Genomic DNA, 19,730 nt, shown 5'->3' with positions numbered 1-19,730 from the left:
GCAACAATAAGAAAGATAAATTGCAATACTGTCGTCTGCTTATTTCACGTGATTTTAATTTTCGGGAGATAATCGGAAATGTTATCGCAATGATTTAAAATTAATAACTGTTGCCATTTTATGTTTGTTAACAAATAAAACATCTAATTAATTCAAGCAAGGCTTTTAAAATAACTTTCAAGTCGTTCTTTGCTTTGCTTTTGCGGAAATTCAGGAATTCGGACGGTCGTCTTTTTTTTTTTTTTTTTTTTTTTTTGTTGCTGGGAATATTGCATTCTTTTCAAGCATAGGGATTGATCAGAATTCACAAGAAAGATATAGAAGAAAGTTTCGTGATGGCCACAACATACTAGTTTTAATTTATTGTCTGCTTATACTCAATTTTGCTATATTCTGCGATCATGTTTTGGAAATAGTTTGAATTGTTATTAATTTTTAGAATTTGAAAAGAGAGTGTGCCATGAGTTGTTGAAGGCTTTCATTCTTTTCTGGGGTGATTTAAAGAATTATTGTGGCGAGTTAGTTTTTCTTCGTTGTAATAAAACTGCTTTTTAAAAATAACATTGAGAGTTTCTTGCAAGAGTTATTGAACAGAGATTTTAAGTAATGTAAGGTAAGTTCTTACATCGTCTATTGGCATTAAACAGAAGGGAAAAATCCCTAAGTGTAATATAACTACACAAAATTAAGAAATAATAATCATAAAAACATTTTAAATAAAGTATTAACCTGGTTTCCTATTTCGCATGTACTTCGTTCTCTCATCTTCTATTTTATACTTTAAACTCGCTACTTATTACTAATTTTATAATTACGTATAGTTCTTTCCTTTTACATTTAGCTTACGTTCGACGAGCTCGATCGGTAGCGACCGGTTAGTTAATCACGTGCTCCAATCAACAGCTTAAAATGGTAACCGGTGAGGTAACCGATAGATGATAGAACGCTGCGGTTTGTAACCGGTTACTTATCGGTCGACCGGTGAGGTTCGTTGAACGCAAGCTTAGTGTGGTGAGTGCTACAACCAGGTACAATTAATTTTTTTTTCATATTACTTCGAGAAAAACTGAACAAATTCATGTTTTTTCACGATTTTTGGAGAATGTGAAAGCTCGATTTAAATATGTTAGATAAAATTTAGAAATTGTAGTTCAAATTAGATGCATTTACGGCTTCTTTCAAAAAAATATTTTCAACAAAAATGAAACATTTTACTTGGCCAAATTTGTAGTTACATATAGTTGTAACACTCAGTCCTCGGTTTCAAGCTGCGGCTCAGTATTTTTTTTTTCCAATGAGGACTAGACGAATTTTGTGTCTTGCCACCATTGTATAGGCAACATCAATTCTTGGATACGTATTACATACAGTAAATTTCCGATTATCCGCGAGACGGATTATCCGTGGCCTTTCACACTTTCAAGAAAAAAAAATTCTTCGGGGATGATCCACTGACAGCAGACACACATTTTAACTTAGCAAGCGCAAAATTTATTTTTGGACATTCCTATTGCTTTCTTACCCCTATTTTCCATCGACATTAAACCTTTTAAGGTCACTGAAACCTGACTAGTTGAAACCTGATTTTTATACCGACGCTACTTACTGCCGTTTTAGCTGTGGTTTAAATGTGAGTGAGTGTTATTGATCTTTTAAAGCACTATTTTCATACTCTAGCAACTTTTTTTCCTGATTTTCGGATTATCCGCGAATCCGCACGTCCGTGGTTACCATGCCACCCTATTCCGCGGATAAACGAGAGTTTATTGTATGTGAGATAATTTACAATACAAAGAAGGGAAAGTTCATCCAGAGCTAGAGTCGGAGTTGGCCACTGAGATCAATGGGGTCGTTTCCGAAACTTTAAAAGTATTTTTTTCTGAAAGAGTATGCTTAAAAACATGGGATATGACCATTTTTTAAATAATTTGTTTAAGTTTAATATTTAAAAAAAATACTTAAATCGGCGCGCTTTCATTGTTTATGTTTCTGCCCGATGACATCACAAATGATGAAATGCCATTCAGTGTTGCCATTCATAGACCAAAATTTTTAATTCGCATCTTTACTCACGTGTATTGGCATATGGTTGATAGTAAGCGTAGAGCGCAATTTTAATTCGCTTCTTGATTATCGTAACGTGGAACCGTGGTAGAAAGATGCGCCAAAATGTATCATTTGTGACAGACATTTAAAAAATAAACTAAAGAAAAACTGTTGGGAAAATAAAAACATTTTCTAGGTCTGTTTTTTTTTTTTTTTTTTTTGCTTATTCTATCAATTTCAGTGACTAAAAGTAGTACTTTTGACTGAAGGAAACAACCCCATTATTTCCTTTTCTTTTTTACTTGTTGTCTTTCAACTGTATAAAAGTAAGTTACTATGGCCAATCATTTATGAAAATCTTTCGCAATTAAAAAAAAAAAAAAAAGAAACCGAGCTGTGTTCATTAAATGGTTGGTCTACCCTACATTCAGTTGTTGCCTTAATTATTACTACCAAGTAAAATTCAAACAATGTAAATGTTTCAAACCTGTATTCGGAAAAAAGACAAGACATTTTTCTCTTTACGCCGAACAATTTACACCGATCTACTATCATTAATTTCCCCTTCACTAACACTATATTTTAGTTTTTTCGCGTGGTTTTAATGTATGAAGTAAGTTTTTGGTCAAATGTTTATGGAATTAAATGAAATATTGTTGTTTACAAATTTAAATCATTTTGCATTTCAGATGCAACACATAATCATGTAAATTTCAAGCATAAAGACATTAAATATCCATCTGCTTCAAACATGAGAAGTTCCTTTAAAATATCAATAGCTATTTCCTTCAATAAAAGGTAACTTTTTATCATCTAAATGATTGACCTAATAGCTTTCCGTAAACGATTAATTTTAACTGAAGTTGATAGCGAGAGAACAACCATGAAAGATCTCTTTCGTTTACTATAGTTGCCATGAATGATCTTTTAACATTGAATGCTTTTGAACTTCGTCACTGCTAGCAATATTGAATTACTCAGCGCAATCGGGTTTAGACGGCCGAGGTCATTATCAACTTGTGATAACGGATGGTCATGAATTTGGAGAATTTTTTTCCTCAAAGAGTTTGTTAGCCATGGAAGAGGCAATGTTTTTGACAAAACTAAAGGGTATACGCCCAAAATGTCGCGGCCAAAATGTCGCGGGACAAAATGTCGTGGCCAAAATGTCGCCGACCCAAAATGTCGCCAGTCCAAAATGTCGCCGGTCCACAATGTCGCCGGCCCGAAATGTCGCCGGCCCGAAATGTCGCCAGTCCAAAATGTCGCCAGTCCAAAATGTCGCCGGTCCAAAATGTCGCCAGTCCAAAATGTCGCCGTCCCAAAATGTCGCCGGCCCAAAATGTCGCCAGTCCAAAATGTCGCCGGTCCAAAATGTCGCCGGTCCAAAATGTCGCCGGTCCAAAATGTCGCCGGCCTAAAATTCGCTAGTTCAATTTGTACGAAAAATTTAAATGTACGTCGATGCTTTCCAGCATAAAAGTTGCGAAAGAATATTAATTGCCTTTCAAAGTAAGCTCCTTCAAAAATTCCAAACGTTTTCTCCTGTCTTAATTCGTAAACATCAGATTAATTCCAGAAAATTAATAGTTTTCAGAAAAACATACGTTTTTCTGTATACTATTACAAACGTAAACATGTGAAAGGCTGCTGCAACGGAATTCTCTTTCTCGTTTAACCTGATTAATAATAACACTCAAGATGTAACATAAAGGATCAAGATGTAACGCAAGGATTCAGACAAAAAATTGGCATGGAAGTAAAACTAAACTGTTCTAAACGCGAATGAAAGAATAGTGAGGCGCAATTTGAATATGGCAAGAGAATAGGCGGTTTGTATTTTTTGGCGTAATGAAGTAAAAACAAATAACTCCTTCACTCTAGCATATTATTACGGTAGCGACAGGTCAGTCATTTAGGGGATCAGGCGGAATGGCCCTCGACTTTGAATTTTTTTTAATATACAAGTGGGAGTGGTTTTTATAGCAATCCTATGAAATTTGCATTGGTTATACATACGCCCGTTATCCTCCCTCTCCCCTTTCACTGGAAAAATTCGAAATCACGGGCCAGGGTGGAAATAAAGTAGAAAAGTATCTTAATGAAATTTAATTTTCTCATAGATTTATCAACATTACCCTAAGAACTGTAAAAAAAAAAAAAACTACGTTTTCTGTGAGATATACGTTGGTTAAAGTAAGATCAAAACTGCCGTGGGAACTCCCATCTCTTATGAGTAAAATTCTGAAATTACGTCGAAATGTTCACCGTCAAATCTTTTGAAATCAATGAAACCCGTAACTGCTAAAACAGGTATCTTTCACTCAGATTTTTGAAAAACGACTCTACGCGATGACAAATATTTTCAATTCTCAACATTCATGAAATTTATGTATTCGATGGAACATCAAGGGACAATTTCAGAACAGCTATTTTATTGAAGGTTTTCAAGAGGATACTTTCATGCATGCGAAGTAGCGCTTGTCAGCTAATCACATTTTCCAATTTTAAATAGAAAAGAAAAAATTTCATAATGTAGGGTGAAATAACTGATATCAATGAGATTATTCAGATCAATTTTGACCTAGACTTATTTTTAAAATGAGTTTCAAAAAGTAATAGTTCCAGCTCAATATAGGTTGGTAATTCAGAAAGAAAAGAATATTGATAATAATAATAATAAACAAATAAGTTTTTCTCTCTCAGAAAAAATTGCTGTTTTAATTAGTGAATTTTTACTACGCAAATTATATAAGAATGCAAACTCAGTTTTTATTTAACACTCACGCTAGTTAAAGTGCTACAAAAATGAGAGGAATACACGGCTAATTTAGATTTTATTGATATCATGCTCAACCTCTCATATATAAATTCAGTTTATTTTCATTGTTTATTTAATTACACTGACTCACGTAAACGATTACGAAACTCAACTTAGAACGAAAATAAGGCTTGTTTTCGTTTAATTTCACTTGTATACTACATTTTTGTATGAATCCTCGCATTACTTCTTGAGATATAGCAGTCACATAAAACGATAAAAACTATTCTGTGATCCATCCTTTTGGGATGACTGAAGCCAAAAATAAATGAGCAACTCGCCCTTTAAGATATACCTGTAGACCAAATTTTGTCTTAACCCTTGTACAGTAGACCCTCGTTTTACGCGGGGGTTATGTTCCACGGAAATGCTGCGTAAATCGAAACCGCGTAAATTGAGACCTAATATTAGTGTCAAAATAGGAATTAGGTTCCGTAGATTAAAAAAAATACTTCATTCTAGTGATGACTAATTGTATAATAAGTTTAATGTGTACTTATATCAATTTTTATGCACAATATGCATAAAGAAAACAAACTAATTTCGTGTTCTGTTTATGAAGAAGAGCTGACTATGATAGTTTTTTGGTAGTCATTAAGAATTTTTCCTCCAATTCTTTGCTTAGCATTAACTCATCCATGATCACTTGCGTCATTTCCATGATAGAATCTTCTTTCACTAACAAATCAGAAAGATCATTCCTATTGTCTACGGATGATTCGAAAATTTTCAATGCTAGCGTTTTTGGTTGTGTGTCACCGGAGTCGGTATCCGCGTTGGTTTTGACCTCTGTCACTCCTAAAAGCTCTTCTTCCAGTGAGTTCTGAACTGTGTGAGTTTAATCACTTTACTTCTGATGGAAAAAGCTCTGGAACCAATCGCATAAAATGTCTCCAAGGACCCAAGTTCGATTATTAGCAAGACAAAATGCAGTTAGTTACGTGTAATCTGCAATCTTTAGGAGCTTGGGTTTTGGAAGAGAGGAAAATGTTACCTGTTTTCATTGCCGCATCTGCGTAAAACCGAAACTCATCTGCGTAAATAAAATAAAGGTGTCAAATCTTCAACCGCGTATAATCGAAACCGCGTAAAATAAACCCGCTGAAAACGAGGGTCTACTGTATTACTTTTTGAGATATATCAATCACAGATAATAAAAAAGAAAGGAAAAGACATTCGATTGCTCCACCCTCTGGTGTTATTGAGCCCAAAATCTGTCCCCCTGCTGCTTCCTAACATTTTATTTGATTCCGTTCATCATTTTTTGAGCAATGACAGTCACGCATGTCGATGAAAACGTTCAGTTACTCCACTATCTTGAACGAATTGACGCAAAAAACCACGCAGCCCTAAATCATATATGGGTACTTGCGGATATCGTTCGAATTCTTACTACAGGTTTTGACGTAGAATGTCCCCAAAAAATCGGTCACATACAAACGCACACTATTCTTGAAGACAAGTTTAAAATAATTTAGCGAACATCAGAACTGAACGCCGTCAGAACGTTTTACAGTTAGCGAGTCACAAGAAATAAGATAATGTAACGCTTGTATTCTATTTGTTTGCTGAAAAACAGCAGCGAGTTAAGAATCAAAACGGAATAATCTTTTTAGAATTTTTCATGAAACTCAGTTAGTCCAGTCCCATTTTTAACGGAGACATTCATTAAAGGCAGTAACCATTTATTCTGCAAATTTGGTGTTAAACATCATTTTTGTACATTTAAATTTTTCTTACCAACTGAATAAACGAATTTTGGATCTACAACATTTTGGACAGGCGACATTTTGGCCCGGCGACATTTTGGCTCGACGACATTTTGGACAGGCGACGTTTTAGCCCGGCGACATTTTGGACCTGCGACATTTTGGATCGGCAATATTTTGGACCGGCGACGTTTTGGGCCGGCGACATTTTGGGCCGGCGACATTTTGGGCCGGCGACATTTTGGACCGACGACATTTTGGACCGACGACATTTTGGACCGACGACATTTTGGCCCGGCGACATTTTGGCCCGGCGACATTTTGGCCCGGCGACATTTTGGACCGGCGACATTTTGGACCGGCGACATTTTGGACCGGCGACATTTTGGCCCGGCGACATTTTGGCCCGGCGACATTTTGGACCAGCGACATTTTGGACCAGCGACATTTTGGACAGGCGACATTTTGGACAGGCGACATTTTGGACAGGCGACATTTTGGACAGGCGACATTTTGGCCCGGCGACATTTTGGCCCGGCGACATTTTGGCCCGGCGACATTTTGGCCGCGACATTTTGTCCCGCGACATTTCGGTGGCGACATTTTGACCCCAAACCAACTAAAGGCATGATTTATGTAAATTGACAATGGAAAGAGGAAAATTAATTAAATAAAGTAAACGCTCCTTTTTACCAGTGGCACCCCATGGCAAATACTGAGGGCGTTATCCATGAAAATGAAATAAAAACTAAAAAAATCAGGTAAGCGTAAAGAATGGCTTTTATTACATTTTTACTAACTGGGGTTGTAGGGGTGTACACAGTGGGGGGGGGGGGGAGAGAAGGGACACCTGTTGTCTTGGGTCCGAGATTTTTAAAATGACGGGTGATATATGTAGGGACCTAGGGCTAAACTATATGGAAGGGGGCTCGTAAAAATGCTCCTGATGGGCAATAAAATTTTTGTGCACGTCCCTGGGAGTTTAAAGAACGAAAATAGCAAAGGCCTCGTCCCCTAGTTGCATTATTAAAATTTGAGTGTGGCAGTTTATAATAGAGAAATTGTGGATCAATGTTCCTCTACGTAACTGCTAAATGCTTCATTTACATTCTTTTAATAATGTAAAATTAGTACGCACGGACAGTTCTTAAAATTAGTATGAAACTTATCCATAAAAATAATTGTTGATAAAGGAATCATTTTTAAAGGTATACATAAGTTTGCAGGTGAATTTCCTTTAAGTAGCTGAAAGTTTTACTCATCGAACGAATAGGGGCCGGTAGCTAAGCGATATCGTAACGGGAGAGTAAATTGCAAATAGACAAATGTTTCTGAAACTTGTTAGTTGGGGAAAACGGAGACAGAATTTCAATGTTTCAGCTTTAGATTCTGCCTCCTTTCTTTATTAGATGAATTGTGACATAAAATGTTGCGCATTGTGTCCAAGAAGCCACTCTCTAAGAATAACTGGGTACGAAAAATTAAGACTTTCTCACTGTTTGTTGGGCCATTTCACAGTATTTTGTCCAAATATCGAGCACGAAGCACAACTTTTTTTTTTTGCCAAAACTATTTTATTTACAGTTTGATTAGCGCAAAATTTTATTCCGAGTTAATCCTACCAACACATAAACTCAAAATAAAACAATGTGTTTACTCGACATTTGATAGAAAACTGTGAAATGGCCCTGTTAGAGAATGAAGTCGGATTTCCTTTCACCCCACACATTTGGGGGTAAATGGAAACGTCTCCATTTTTCCGCATGAGAGTGTGGTAAATAATCGCTCTATACACAATCACTTCAGAACATTAAGAAGTTTTGCATTAACTACTGTAACCCGTTGGTCGCATGCGATCTGCTGAATCCTCCAAATGCAACCTGGAATCATTTTACAAGAAAAGGCATACGAAAATTATATTATGCGCTGAATTTATGTAAAACATACAAAAAAAGGAAATTTAAATCAAAGTTTAATCTTCAAAAATGAAAAAAGAAAGAAAGAAAAACTTTGTTGCTTCCATTTACCTCGGAGTAAGGAATGTATGGGGTAGATATTAACAACTGAATTGAACGTTAGAAATAATAAGAAAAAAGAAATTTATGACTAAAGTTTAGAACCAGCGACTTCGCATTTGTAGACCTGCTGGAGAGGAAAATGTAAGATCACTGAACTAAAAGAAAAAAAATAAAAAACTCTTTTCAGTTGTCTTCTCCAAACAACGATGATGCCTTAACAATTGTTGAAAAACAAGCGGCACTCTTAGAATCTAATCCTTTATGTATTACATCATCTTCACTCACCAAGAGTTTCGTTTCTAAAACGACCACAAGTGTGGTAATAGAATTTATATCCATTTACCCCATGCTTCCTTTTACCCGAACTGACCCTCCCTATATACTTGAAATTTGTGTTTGTAGAAAATAAATAACGGTGATAGTTCCAGTTCTGTTAATCGCATAATTTTCCAACAGCTTTCATCTTAAGCACTTTTTTCTCAGCTTCAAGATGGTGTAAAATTTGTCAAAAATGTGAGGTTTTTTTATTTTATACTGTTGAAAACTCTAGAAGTCGTTGAAACTGAAAAACTAGTATGTATTTCCTTGTGATGAGACTTTCCAATATTGACCTCATGTGGAATAATCACAATTTTCTTTGGGAGAATTGTATAGTTTTTCAAAGATACTAACGCAAGTACTTTCGGATTTTATTTATTTATTTATTTATTTATTTTCGTGATTTGAAATTTTACATACATAAAACCAGTTGTGCCCCTAACTTCTGCCTCAATTTCCACATTACATGTCCGCCTCGTATTAATTTTAAGTATGAAATAGTAGGAAGCCCAAAGCAGACAACTAGTGCTGTACATTTATATTGGTGTATTAAAATGAGATCTATTTAAATGTTATAGATATATTTCTTGCATCTATCGCTACGATTAATTTATGAATTAAATCTTTTGCAAAAGTCAATGACTGCATTCTATTTTAACTACACGTTCAAGAAATCATCATTAGCTAATTCAAAACATTCATCGGCAGAAAATTGTTGACAATGACATTTTATTGTTTTTTGTTTGCATTCTCTGTTAAGACCTTCGACTCTTTTAGAATGCCAATGCCGTTTAACGCATACCACATAGAAGTTGACTGATGAATCTTGCCAGCTTCCTAATTCCAAACGAGCTCTTAATCAAGATGAATAAAAGAGTAAAAAGAAAAACAACAATGGTGCAGCAAATGCTGAACAAAACGGTAATTGTTCAGGGTAAAGAAATAACAATGCAAGGCTATTTTTTGGCAGTACTTTTGTTTTGAATAAAAGCTAGTTTTCACTATGGTAAAAATTATGCAACCTTTTGCTACAAATCAACAATTCCCAAAATAGACTCTAAAGGAGTGTTCTGTGCTCTTAACCCTGGTAGGGTGTGTGAACTAGTGACTGATTATTAAATCATTTTCAAGCTTTTATAACACCATTTTTTACGCCCACTAAAAGGTGGAAAAACGCAGGACAACAGGGACGGATTGGTTATGGGGTAATGGTGTCGGAGTCGGGAGTCGAAGGCTTTAAAATTCCCAAAGTAAAAATCGGAGTCATTTTATCTCCGAGTCACAGGACTGCTGACGCATAGTCGGGCTGGTTTTGTCAAAGGCTCCTGATATTGAGAAATCAGTGTATATACATATGTCGGAGTGTTTTCTTTCTTTCTTTCTTTCTTTTTTTTTTTTGTATAATTCAGGCGTAACCACCTGGGGGGGGGGGGGGGGTCATTGCGTACACTGCGATATTTAAATTTTTAGGCGGGTTGTTTTGAGTGGAATTTTTTTAATTGGGGGTGAAAAGTTGGCATGAAGTCCGAAATACAATCTTTGAATTTGAAATTTAAGATTAACTGCATCCATGGTACTTGAATGAAAAATGCGTTCATCTCTTTCGCTCTATCTGATTTCCAAAATCAATTTCAAATCGTTTCTTCCAAATCTAATGCGTACTTCTTAAAATACGATGGTAGTAAAATATAACACTTTATTTCACAGTCAAAGAGCAGGGAATATCATAACATGTCAAAAATTTCAAACTGATGTGGCAATCCACGGAAACGAAACGATATTTTTGGGCTTGGAAAAAAATTAGGCATTTAAGGGGCTGTAATATGGCAGGTTATTTTCGACGCCGCGAGTGACGTCACGGAATCACGTGACGAGCGTGGGAGGCAACGTCAAGATTCAGATATAGTTCAGAGAAAAAGAGAAACCCCTAAAGTAACAACAGTATAAACTTTCAGCCGATTCACCGACGAAAGACATTTCCTAGAACATATCTCGGTGGAGTAGCGACTAGACGGAATGTGTTTAATATCACAGCCAGACGTTCTTTTTTCAGAAAGAATGCCAAAACGCGTACACCTGCCACTGAGATGGCGGGAAGTACATTGCAATTTTTTATTCATTAAATTTATTTTCTAAAGATTCCGAGTATATACACTAGGGTCACTCTGGGCTTGCCAGACGTCCCGGTTTGACCGGTACACTCTCGGTTTTCAGACAAAATCCTGACGTCCCGGCCGGTTTACTTCACGTCCCGGTAAAAGATAAATTTGATTACAGATTATCAAAAAAGGCTAAAAATATTTCACTGTGAAGGAATATTTAAGATAACTATTTCTTCATTTGAAAAATTGACTATGTAAAATTAATATCGGATTAGCTTGTGAGAATTTTTACAACAAGATTAATACTAAAAAAAGTCGTAGCCAATGAAAAGTATATGTATACATTGTTCAAATTTTATTCCTCATTCAAAGTGTTCTGCTTGCTAAAGTAATTAATAAATATTAATATGTAGGAAATAAAATGGTTTAAATTTATCTGCTTGTGTCATTTGTTACTATCCCTGGTTTAGGATAAGAAAAGAAAAAAAATCATTTACTCATAGCATTGAGAATGAACTACACTCTAAAATATTCTAAAAACCAACCTATATATGTGTACTCTTTTGAATACTTGCGACGCTGGGGGGGGGGGATTTTGGTGTCCCAGTTGAACATTTCAGAAATCTGGCAAGCCTACTCATAGCCCTCCTCCGAAATCAATGGTGCGCTTCCGTAGCGAAGGATAGGGGGATGCACAGATCCGGACTCCTCCCTTATTGCTCAAAATTAGATTCCTTTAATGAAAATTAAGGTCTACCCTTTTTGTTAAAAAGAGGTTTTTTGTGGTTGGATAAATAGTATGTATATCCATTGTATGTGTACAATCAAAATCAAATTATGTTTGTTTCTATTAACAATTGTCAGTTACAAGTATCATAGTTCGGAATTTTTTGGTAGGAGAGTCCTCTTCAGGAATTTCTTGCTACGTCTTTGGTACCCATCCATTGTTGTCAAGCTTGTAAATAGCAAGGAGCCCAAGAAGGTAGTGGGGCATTACGTCTAACGGCACGTCATTACGGTAAAGAAGTCGTAGGTATAAGTTTCAAAATTTTAACTCACATCCTAAAGCGGGAATTTTTTTGAGCAATCACGATTGCTTATTGTTCTCACTTGACCATCTTTGATGTTTGGTTCCTTTTTCAACATGGACAAGGGGCCTCTGCAGCAGCACCACCGCCCACCGGCCTCGGCAGGCGCACTGTCCCCCGGAATCTGCTTCTTCTGAGGGATAACTTCCATGTCCTACACACACGCACGCATACACACACTCACACAATCACGCCTTTACACACTTACACACTCACACAAGCACGCCTTTACACACATACTCACACGCCTACGTGCATACACACAGGTCTACGCACACATACGAGCCTACACAACACGCACAACTGTACACACGTAACCGCCCAGGAGGAGGGGCAGGCTTAGAGGGACAGGAGCCGTTTCTAGAAACAGTAACTCCAATGAGTAGGGTCCTGTCTCAACTCATGATTGCGAAAAACATAATTTGAATTCAAAGTGTCAGCATTCAAATCAATTATTATTATTATTTTTTTTGAGCAATCACGATCGCTAATTGTTTTTATTTGACCATCCTTGATGTTTTTTTCCCTTTTTCAACCCCACCGTCCTCTGCCCCCCAGGCGCAGCTCCTCCCGGTAGTCGCTGCTCCTGGTCGGTAGCGTCCATCTCCTACACACACGCACGCTCGTACACTCTCACACACATCCACACACGCGCCTTTACACACATACACACACGCCAACGTACATACACACAGGTCTACGCACACACACAAGCCTACACATACACAACTATACACACGTAACCGCCTAAGAGGAGGGACATGAACCGTTTCTAGAAACAAGCGAGTGGGCTAGTAACCAATTTCGCAACTCGTGATTGCGAAAAACATAATTTGAATTCAAAATTTCAGAATTCAAAAGTTTTTTTTTTTTTTTTTTCAGCTTAATGTTGTCATTTTGCCTCTCCTCCTATTTTTAAGGAGGTGGGGTTAGTCTCTTTTTGCTGGGTCTCGCTCTTGGGAAATGCTCTGTAACATTTGAGGGAGATACATTACCATCTTTAGGGTATGGGCATCCCTAGTTGTATAAAAATAAGTTTTGATCTCACATTTTTCATCCTACTTCCCTTCTAGGTCCCAATACTGTAACTTCCCCACACAATCCCCACGCAGAGGAGGACTTTTCAATCAAGGGGCATGGATGCAAAAACTCATTTGGCACCCCATATTTTTTGTAAAAAAAAAACTTACAAGCACGAACATATATGGGTTGACTGAAAACTGAAAAGTTAGTTGACTTTTAAAAACCTTATAATTGTTGAACTATCATTACTAATATTATAAATGTGAAAGTGAGTTTGTTTGTTTATGTTTTCACGCCTTAACTACTCAACCGATCGTCATAAAATTTTGTATACGCGTTGCCAGGGGTTCAGAATAGAACATATGAGGCAGTGAGAAGCAAAGGGGATGTCAGAGGACATTTTCAAGTTTTGAGTAAAACGCATTTGAAAGTAAGGATCTAGGTAGACTTCTATAGAATGTTCTTCTATAAAAGCCTACCTGTATAACAGCACCTAACAGGACTACTAGTACTATCTCTTGCTCCAAGACAGAGGAGAGGTTCACCTACCAATTGTACGGGGTATCTCCAAATTTTTAATTTTGTCACTTACATCTCTTTGCTTTTCACTGCCTCATATGGTACCTTTCGTCCAGAGAAAATTATTCCAAGATTTTTATTTCAATTTTGAAAGAATCATAAATTTGAGAGTAGTATATCATCGGAAAATGTCATTTTTTTCGATTTTTGCTGCATGTTAAAGCCCTTAAAAGATGCACAATGTGAACTTGACCAGAAGTTCGAGGGATAATTAAACCACACCCCTTATTTCTTTATTTTAAGTTGATTTCTTATTTTAAAATAAGGCTTATCTTCATCGTCTTCGATTTCTGGTCACGAAATTGAAATAAATTGAAGTTGAACTTCTGATTCGTGGCAGATGGTATTTTTGTGAAGAAAGGTAAATATCAAAGCATGCAGAATTCAAAAATAAATAAATAAATAAATAAAATAAAATTAATTTGAATGTTGACTTCTTGAATTCAAATTATGTTTTCGCAATCACGAGTGTGTGTGTGTAGGCTTGTGTGTTTGTGTTCAGGCATGAGTGCGTGGGTATGTGTGTGTATAGGTATGCATACGTATGTGTGTTATGTTTTTCGCAATTACGAGTATGTGTATCTATGTAGGCTTTTGTGTTTATATCCAGGCATGAGTGTATGGGAATGTGTGTGTATGTGTGTGTGTGTGTAGTAGCGTATGTGTTTGTGTGGGTGTGTGTGTGTAGTTGTGTATGTATGCGCGTGTATGTTGGATATGGACGCAACCTGGAGACGGTTTTCGCAAGAGGAGCAGCATCGTGTGGCCGGCCGACGGTGGTGCTGCAGAGGGAGGTGGTGGGAAAATAAAATCATAGGAATTCAAAACAGTCAAATGAGAACAATAAGCATTGTGATTGCTCAAAAAAAAATGAAGATTACCCCTCAGAATAAGATATCGTCTGTTTTGTAATTATATTCATTTGTGAAAAATGGGTAAAAACTTTTTTTTGTGTGTGTGTTCAAAAAGAACAATGGGTTGGTTTAGTTTTATAGGTTTTTGATTTTTTTCTTTTTGAGCAATCACGATTGCTTATTGTTCTCATTTGACTGTTTTTGGCGTTACGCTGATTTTATTTCCCCGCCAGCACCCTCTGCAGCATCACCGTCGTCCGGCCGTCTAACGATGCTGCTCCTCTTGCGAAAACCATGTCCAGGTTGCGTCCATATCCTACACACACACACGCATACACACACACCTACACATACACTCACTCCTACACACACACATACATACACTCATGCCTGCACACAGACACAAACACACATGCCTACATTACACACACACACCACCGCCTACAAACACACACGAACTCCTACACGCACACGCGCGTACACGCACAGCACTGCATACAAAACACTCACACACATGCATATATACATTCACACAAACACGCACCCGCACACATGCGCGTACACAAACCCACACGTGCATACATACACACACTCATGATTGCGAAAAACATAATTTGAATTCAAGATGCCAAAAATTCAAATTATATATATATTTTTTAAATATTGTCTACGCTTTCGCTTTCTGACAGTTTTAGTGGCTTTTGCGGAACACATTACATTGACAACATTCTGATAAGTTGATGTTCGTTAGATTTTAAATTAGTTTTAATCTAAGTCTTAAAATATATTTCTGAAATCTTCAAAACTTATTTATAATCATTACACGCAGCTGTCAACGTGGTAAAACTGCATTAAGATAACTAAAGTCTTGGCATTTTAAAAAAATCCAAAGAGCTCTTTTACATTTTAAAATTTATTTCTTTTCCTTTTAATAAACGCTTTCTAAATACTGAATACGAAATTGTTAGAAATTATTTCTGCCAAAAAAATAGTCATAATCATCAGTCCAAAATGGAAATTTTGAAAACTGTCAATCCTTGAGTGAAAGTAAAAATACAAATTTCTTTTGTAGACTCAGAGTTAAAAAAATAATAACAAAAAAAATCGCTAATCTATAGTGAAATACTCTTTTACAAATAAGGAATTGTGAAGGGGGTGGATCTCTTTGTAATTTAAAAATCCTTCTCTTCCCTCTTTGTTCTAAGAAAGTTTGAGATGTGGTGCTGCCATCTATACTACAGTGGCAAAAGCAACTGCTTTTCCATTATTGTAACACTTCATAACAAATGAACAAGCCACTTAATCTGATCTGACCATCTCAGATTTTCGAGAAACCTACTATACAAAAATATTACTCTTTGACATATTAAATATAAGTGCGATTTTTAAAAATAACTAACCATTCATTAGTGTTGAGTAGATTTTTTTACTTGCCGGCCGTGTTTTAAAATGTTTATAACTCTGTAGGAGCTACAGAGTTATACAATAACTCATTTTAAAGAGAATGAAATAAACCTCAATTTGATCAGTAGCTCAAAGAGTTTAAGAAAAAAAATCTCACAAAATTTTAAAATTTGTATAATAGTGTCTATTAAAAATTTTGAAAAAAAAAAAATTATATATATATATATATATATATATATATATATATATATATATATATATATATATTTATATATATATATATAATTTTTAATGTATCTTAATGAATAAATACAAAAAAATTTAAAGTAGGACTACGAATGGATCAGCAGTTACGGTTAATATAGTGTTAACAGTTCTACAATTTTTGCTTTAAATTGTTACAACTCAAGTTTTATGGGAGCTACAGAGTTGTACTACTGTGTACGAGAAAAAACTTGGCTCCGCCTTCGTCACATGGTATCCGATGATTCTATTTCGTTGTTTTCGGCAGAAGGCACATTCAGATCATAGCATTTTGTCGTAAAAGAAGCAGTTTTTAAAATGTAAGAATAACGGAAGTAGCAACAGGCAAGTGATGTAAAGGACACTAAGATTTTGTTTGCACATTAAAATGCACGCCTAAGTTAAGGTTGTTTGGTTGTCTCATTTACAAGCATGGGGAATGTTTACCAATCACCCCCGCGTAAAATTAAACCCTGCATTCGAGAAGGCGGGGCGAAGTGCCTTATCTTGGAAAACGGATAATACTTTAATATGATGCGTAACTTTTTAAAATTATTTTTCCAAATTTTAAATTTCGAATTTCTAAAATTTTCAGAGACGACGTCCTTTGAAAGTTATGAAAAAGTACGTGATTTTTAATTTATTTCGTTGAATACAGCGAAAAATGTAATGAAAAATTAATATTGAATAGCATTACACATATATAATTTGCTTAATTAGCACGTCCTGAAGGGGTTGTGCGGGGGGGGGGGAGGGTGAACTTACTTGCATCCGTGATCTTCCTTAAATCACGCGTACTCTTGCTAGTTCGAAATATAAAATTTTGAAAAAGCATTATATTTTTTTACTATGCGAAACTGCCGAGCTTTGGGCTGAATAAGCATCATTTGTGGGAAATTTGGATTTACTTCTAATTTAAAGAAAAAAGTTCAAAGTGGGATCATGAAGGGATCGATAAGGATTTTTTTTATCGATTACACATTTTTGTTTTGATAAACTTATTAGATTCATCTTTTTTTTAGCTTTACTAAACCGATTAATTTTTGTTCACGTTCTATTAGAAACAGAGACAATGGCTTTTACATAAGTATAATTTAGTAAAAATAAAATCAAAATGCATTTTTTTGAAATTATTTTTTATGTACATTTGCGCGCTTTCACAAGTGAAAACTCAAAATATTATCGTTCTAATTATATGAGAACTTTGTATGTGCATAATATATTGTAAGAATATGAAGGTTTAAACTAAAGAGGCATTCTTTCGAAATGAGTTTCTGCGAGAATTGACGGGCTTCAAAATCTCCTAATTTTGTGACACTTTGCAGACTTTGACTTTATACTAATTGCTAAGAGATATACCAAAATGTTAATTGTAATGGCAATGTTTCATTAGTTTATGGTCTACATTTACAATATTTACAGTAAATTTTCCAATAACATTACAAAAGCTAGTTCAATAAGCTTTGAAGTTGCTATTCCCACATTGCTATTCTTTATTAAATATTCTATACTAATTGAGTGTCTAATTTTGGATTTAGATTTTAATTCTTACGATAAAATTTTTCATTGACCACAATTGGAACATTCGGTGGCCACAACTAGCTCATAGGTAGCCACGACTGGTGAAAACTACACTTTTTTAGTTGCATTGACTTACGTTCTTTTTGTTTATTTAATTTCTTATAAGTTTATATGTATGCTAAAGAGGCTGACGCACATTTTATTATTACAGTGCGTCTACAAGAGAAACTTGGCCCCTTAGAACTTTCTCTTGGCCTTAAACTGGCCTCAATTGGTGCACCTTACCCAATGCCTAGTAGGTGAAGAGAAAAAAAGTATAGGTTTATAGAATTCGTGAAATTTTCGAATCTCGACGGACTTACACGTTTTAAGGTGTGTTGAATCTATTTTGACCACTTTTTTAAAGATATGTCTCTCTTTCTCTCTCTGTGCGTGTGTGTACAAGCGTGATCTTTTGTTGTGGCGTTGCAGTTACAAAACTCCTGCAATTTTATAATAACAAATTGACTATCTTTTTCTTGAAAAGACTTTTCCATCCCGAACAAAAAAGATAATGTTTTGTCTTTTTTTTTTTTTTTTCTTTTCATACAATGCAATTTTTTTCTTAGTTCGTTATAGCTTTCTTCATGTTGCAAAGGGTAATGTAAAAATTATATTTACCATTGTTTTAGTTTACACCATGTTGTTATGGTTGTTATTGAATCAATATCATTATTTTTACTTCAAAATTCTGTAGTAAATATCAGCTCTTACTTGTCGTTTTTGTCGTCCTCATGCAAGTTGATGTCTGACTTTGTTTATGACTGGTTTGGAAAATGCAAGATGCGCAGCTTTCTATTTAGTTGGAAATTCGAGGTTTTGTATAGCGCTAGTGGTTAATCTAAATCAGGGTAGAGAAAATTGTGGAAAAAAATCTTGCAAAAAGTGTCATTTGTGTCATAGAACATGAGGGACGGCCATCTTGACCATTTCCAAACATTTCTTAAAATGACAAATTTTTCATACTAAAGTCTCACAAAAAATAAACAAAAAATAATACACGTAACCAAATGCTTCTAAAACGCCTAATAGAAGCCTTGCCATCTTTTACGTCGCATAAAAAAAATATCCCCTTCATCGATAGTTTACCAAAATGAACAAAGCATTTTCCGTGGAAATTCGTGACCGCAAACTTTTTTTCACGTATGTTGTTTTAATTTCAAACTCTCTGCGTTGCCAAGCATTGCATGATCTACCTCGAAAACAAAAGGGCTGATGTTCAAAAGTCAGGTTCCAAAAAAAAAAAAAAAAATGTGTAAAATTTCCCGTCAGCGAGTGTAAAAGAGCAATTTTATGACTCAAAATTTAAACCTCTTTAACTATCTATTTTTTTAATTACAAAAATTCAGCCATTGCTAAATAGTCGTAAACATTCCTTTTTTTTACGTATCCCCCCCCCCCCATCCCCACCGACACACGCACTTATGAATTCCTGAGCATTAAAGGACTCTGTACCAATTTTGGTCAAGATCTGGCCAAACTGGATTTTTACTAGGAACATACACACAGCCACATATACTGCCTTTTTTAAATGCATAGATTTTCCAACAAATAACTAAAATGAAGAACTATCGCTTCCTGAAAACTGTTTATTGTCCAGGTTAGGTAAAAGCATTTAAAAAAAAAAAAAGGAACAAAGAAAAAGAAGATAATAGCCACGAAAAGGAAAAAAAAGACTCACCCCATATTATCTGGTGGTCGAATGGTCACTTTTATGTGCATCATTTTCAAAGAACTATCAAATACAGTCTGTTGCTGTTCCGAGAAACAGTGAATTCGAACGCGTTTAATTTTAGTTAAGCCAGGATTGTCTCAGCTGTTGTTCACCTTGTCCCTGATTTTCTTATGCGAAAAACGAAGGGAAAAATGCGTTGCAAAATCTGGCAACACACGCGGAATGTTACAAATCAAAACAAGTTCGTTACTTGGACGGCTTCCGATTTCTTGCCGCACGCTGCGCAGAAC

At 35.6% G+C, this 19,730-nt stretch overlaps 1 protein-coding gene across 1 annotated transcript in view; it reads right to left on the bottom strand.

Annotated features, from left to right (window-relative positions):
- LOC129227219 (uncharacterized) overlaps positions 1–19,466 on the bottom strand; it is a 69,463-nt gene extending 49,997 nt beyond the window's left edge. Inside the window, exon 1 of the mRNA XM_054861723.1 lies at positions 19,447–19,466. Coding sequence (XP_054717698.1) covers positions 19,447–19,451 — 5 coding nt within the window. The 5' untranslated portion in view covers positions 19,452–19,466. The remainder of the gene's footprint in view (positions 1–19,446) is intronic.
- Between the last annotated feature and the right edge of the window lie 264 nt (positions 19,467–19,730).

Source organism: Uloborus diversus, chromosome 8 (genome assembly GCF_026930045.1).
Source record: "Uloborus diversus isolate 005 chromosome 8, Udiv.v.3.1, whole genome shotgun sequence".
NCBI lineage: Eukaryota > Metazoa > Arthropoda > Arachnida > Araneae > Uloboridae > Uloborus > Uloborus diversus.
Note: the sequence above shows the minus strand (reverse complement) of the source record. Positions and strands in the feature narration are given on the sequence as shown.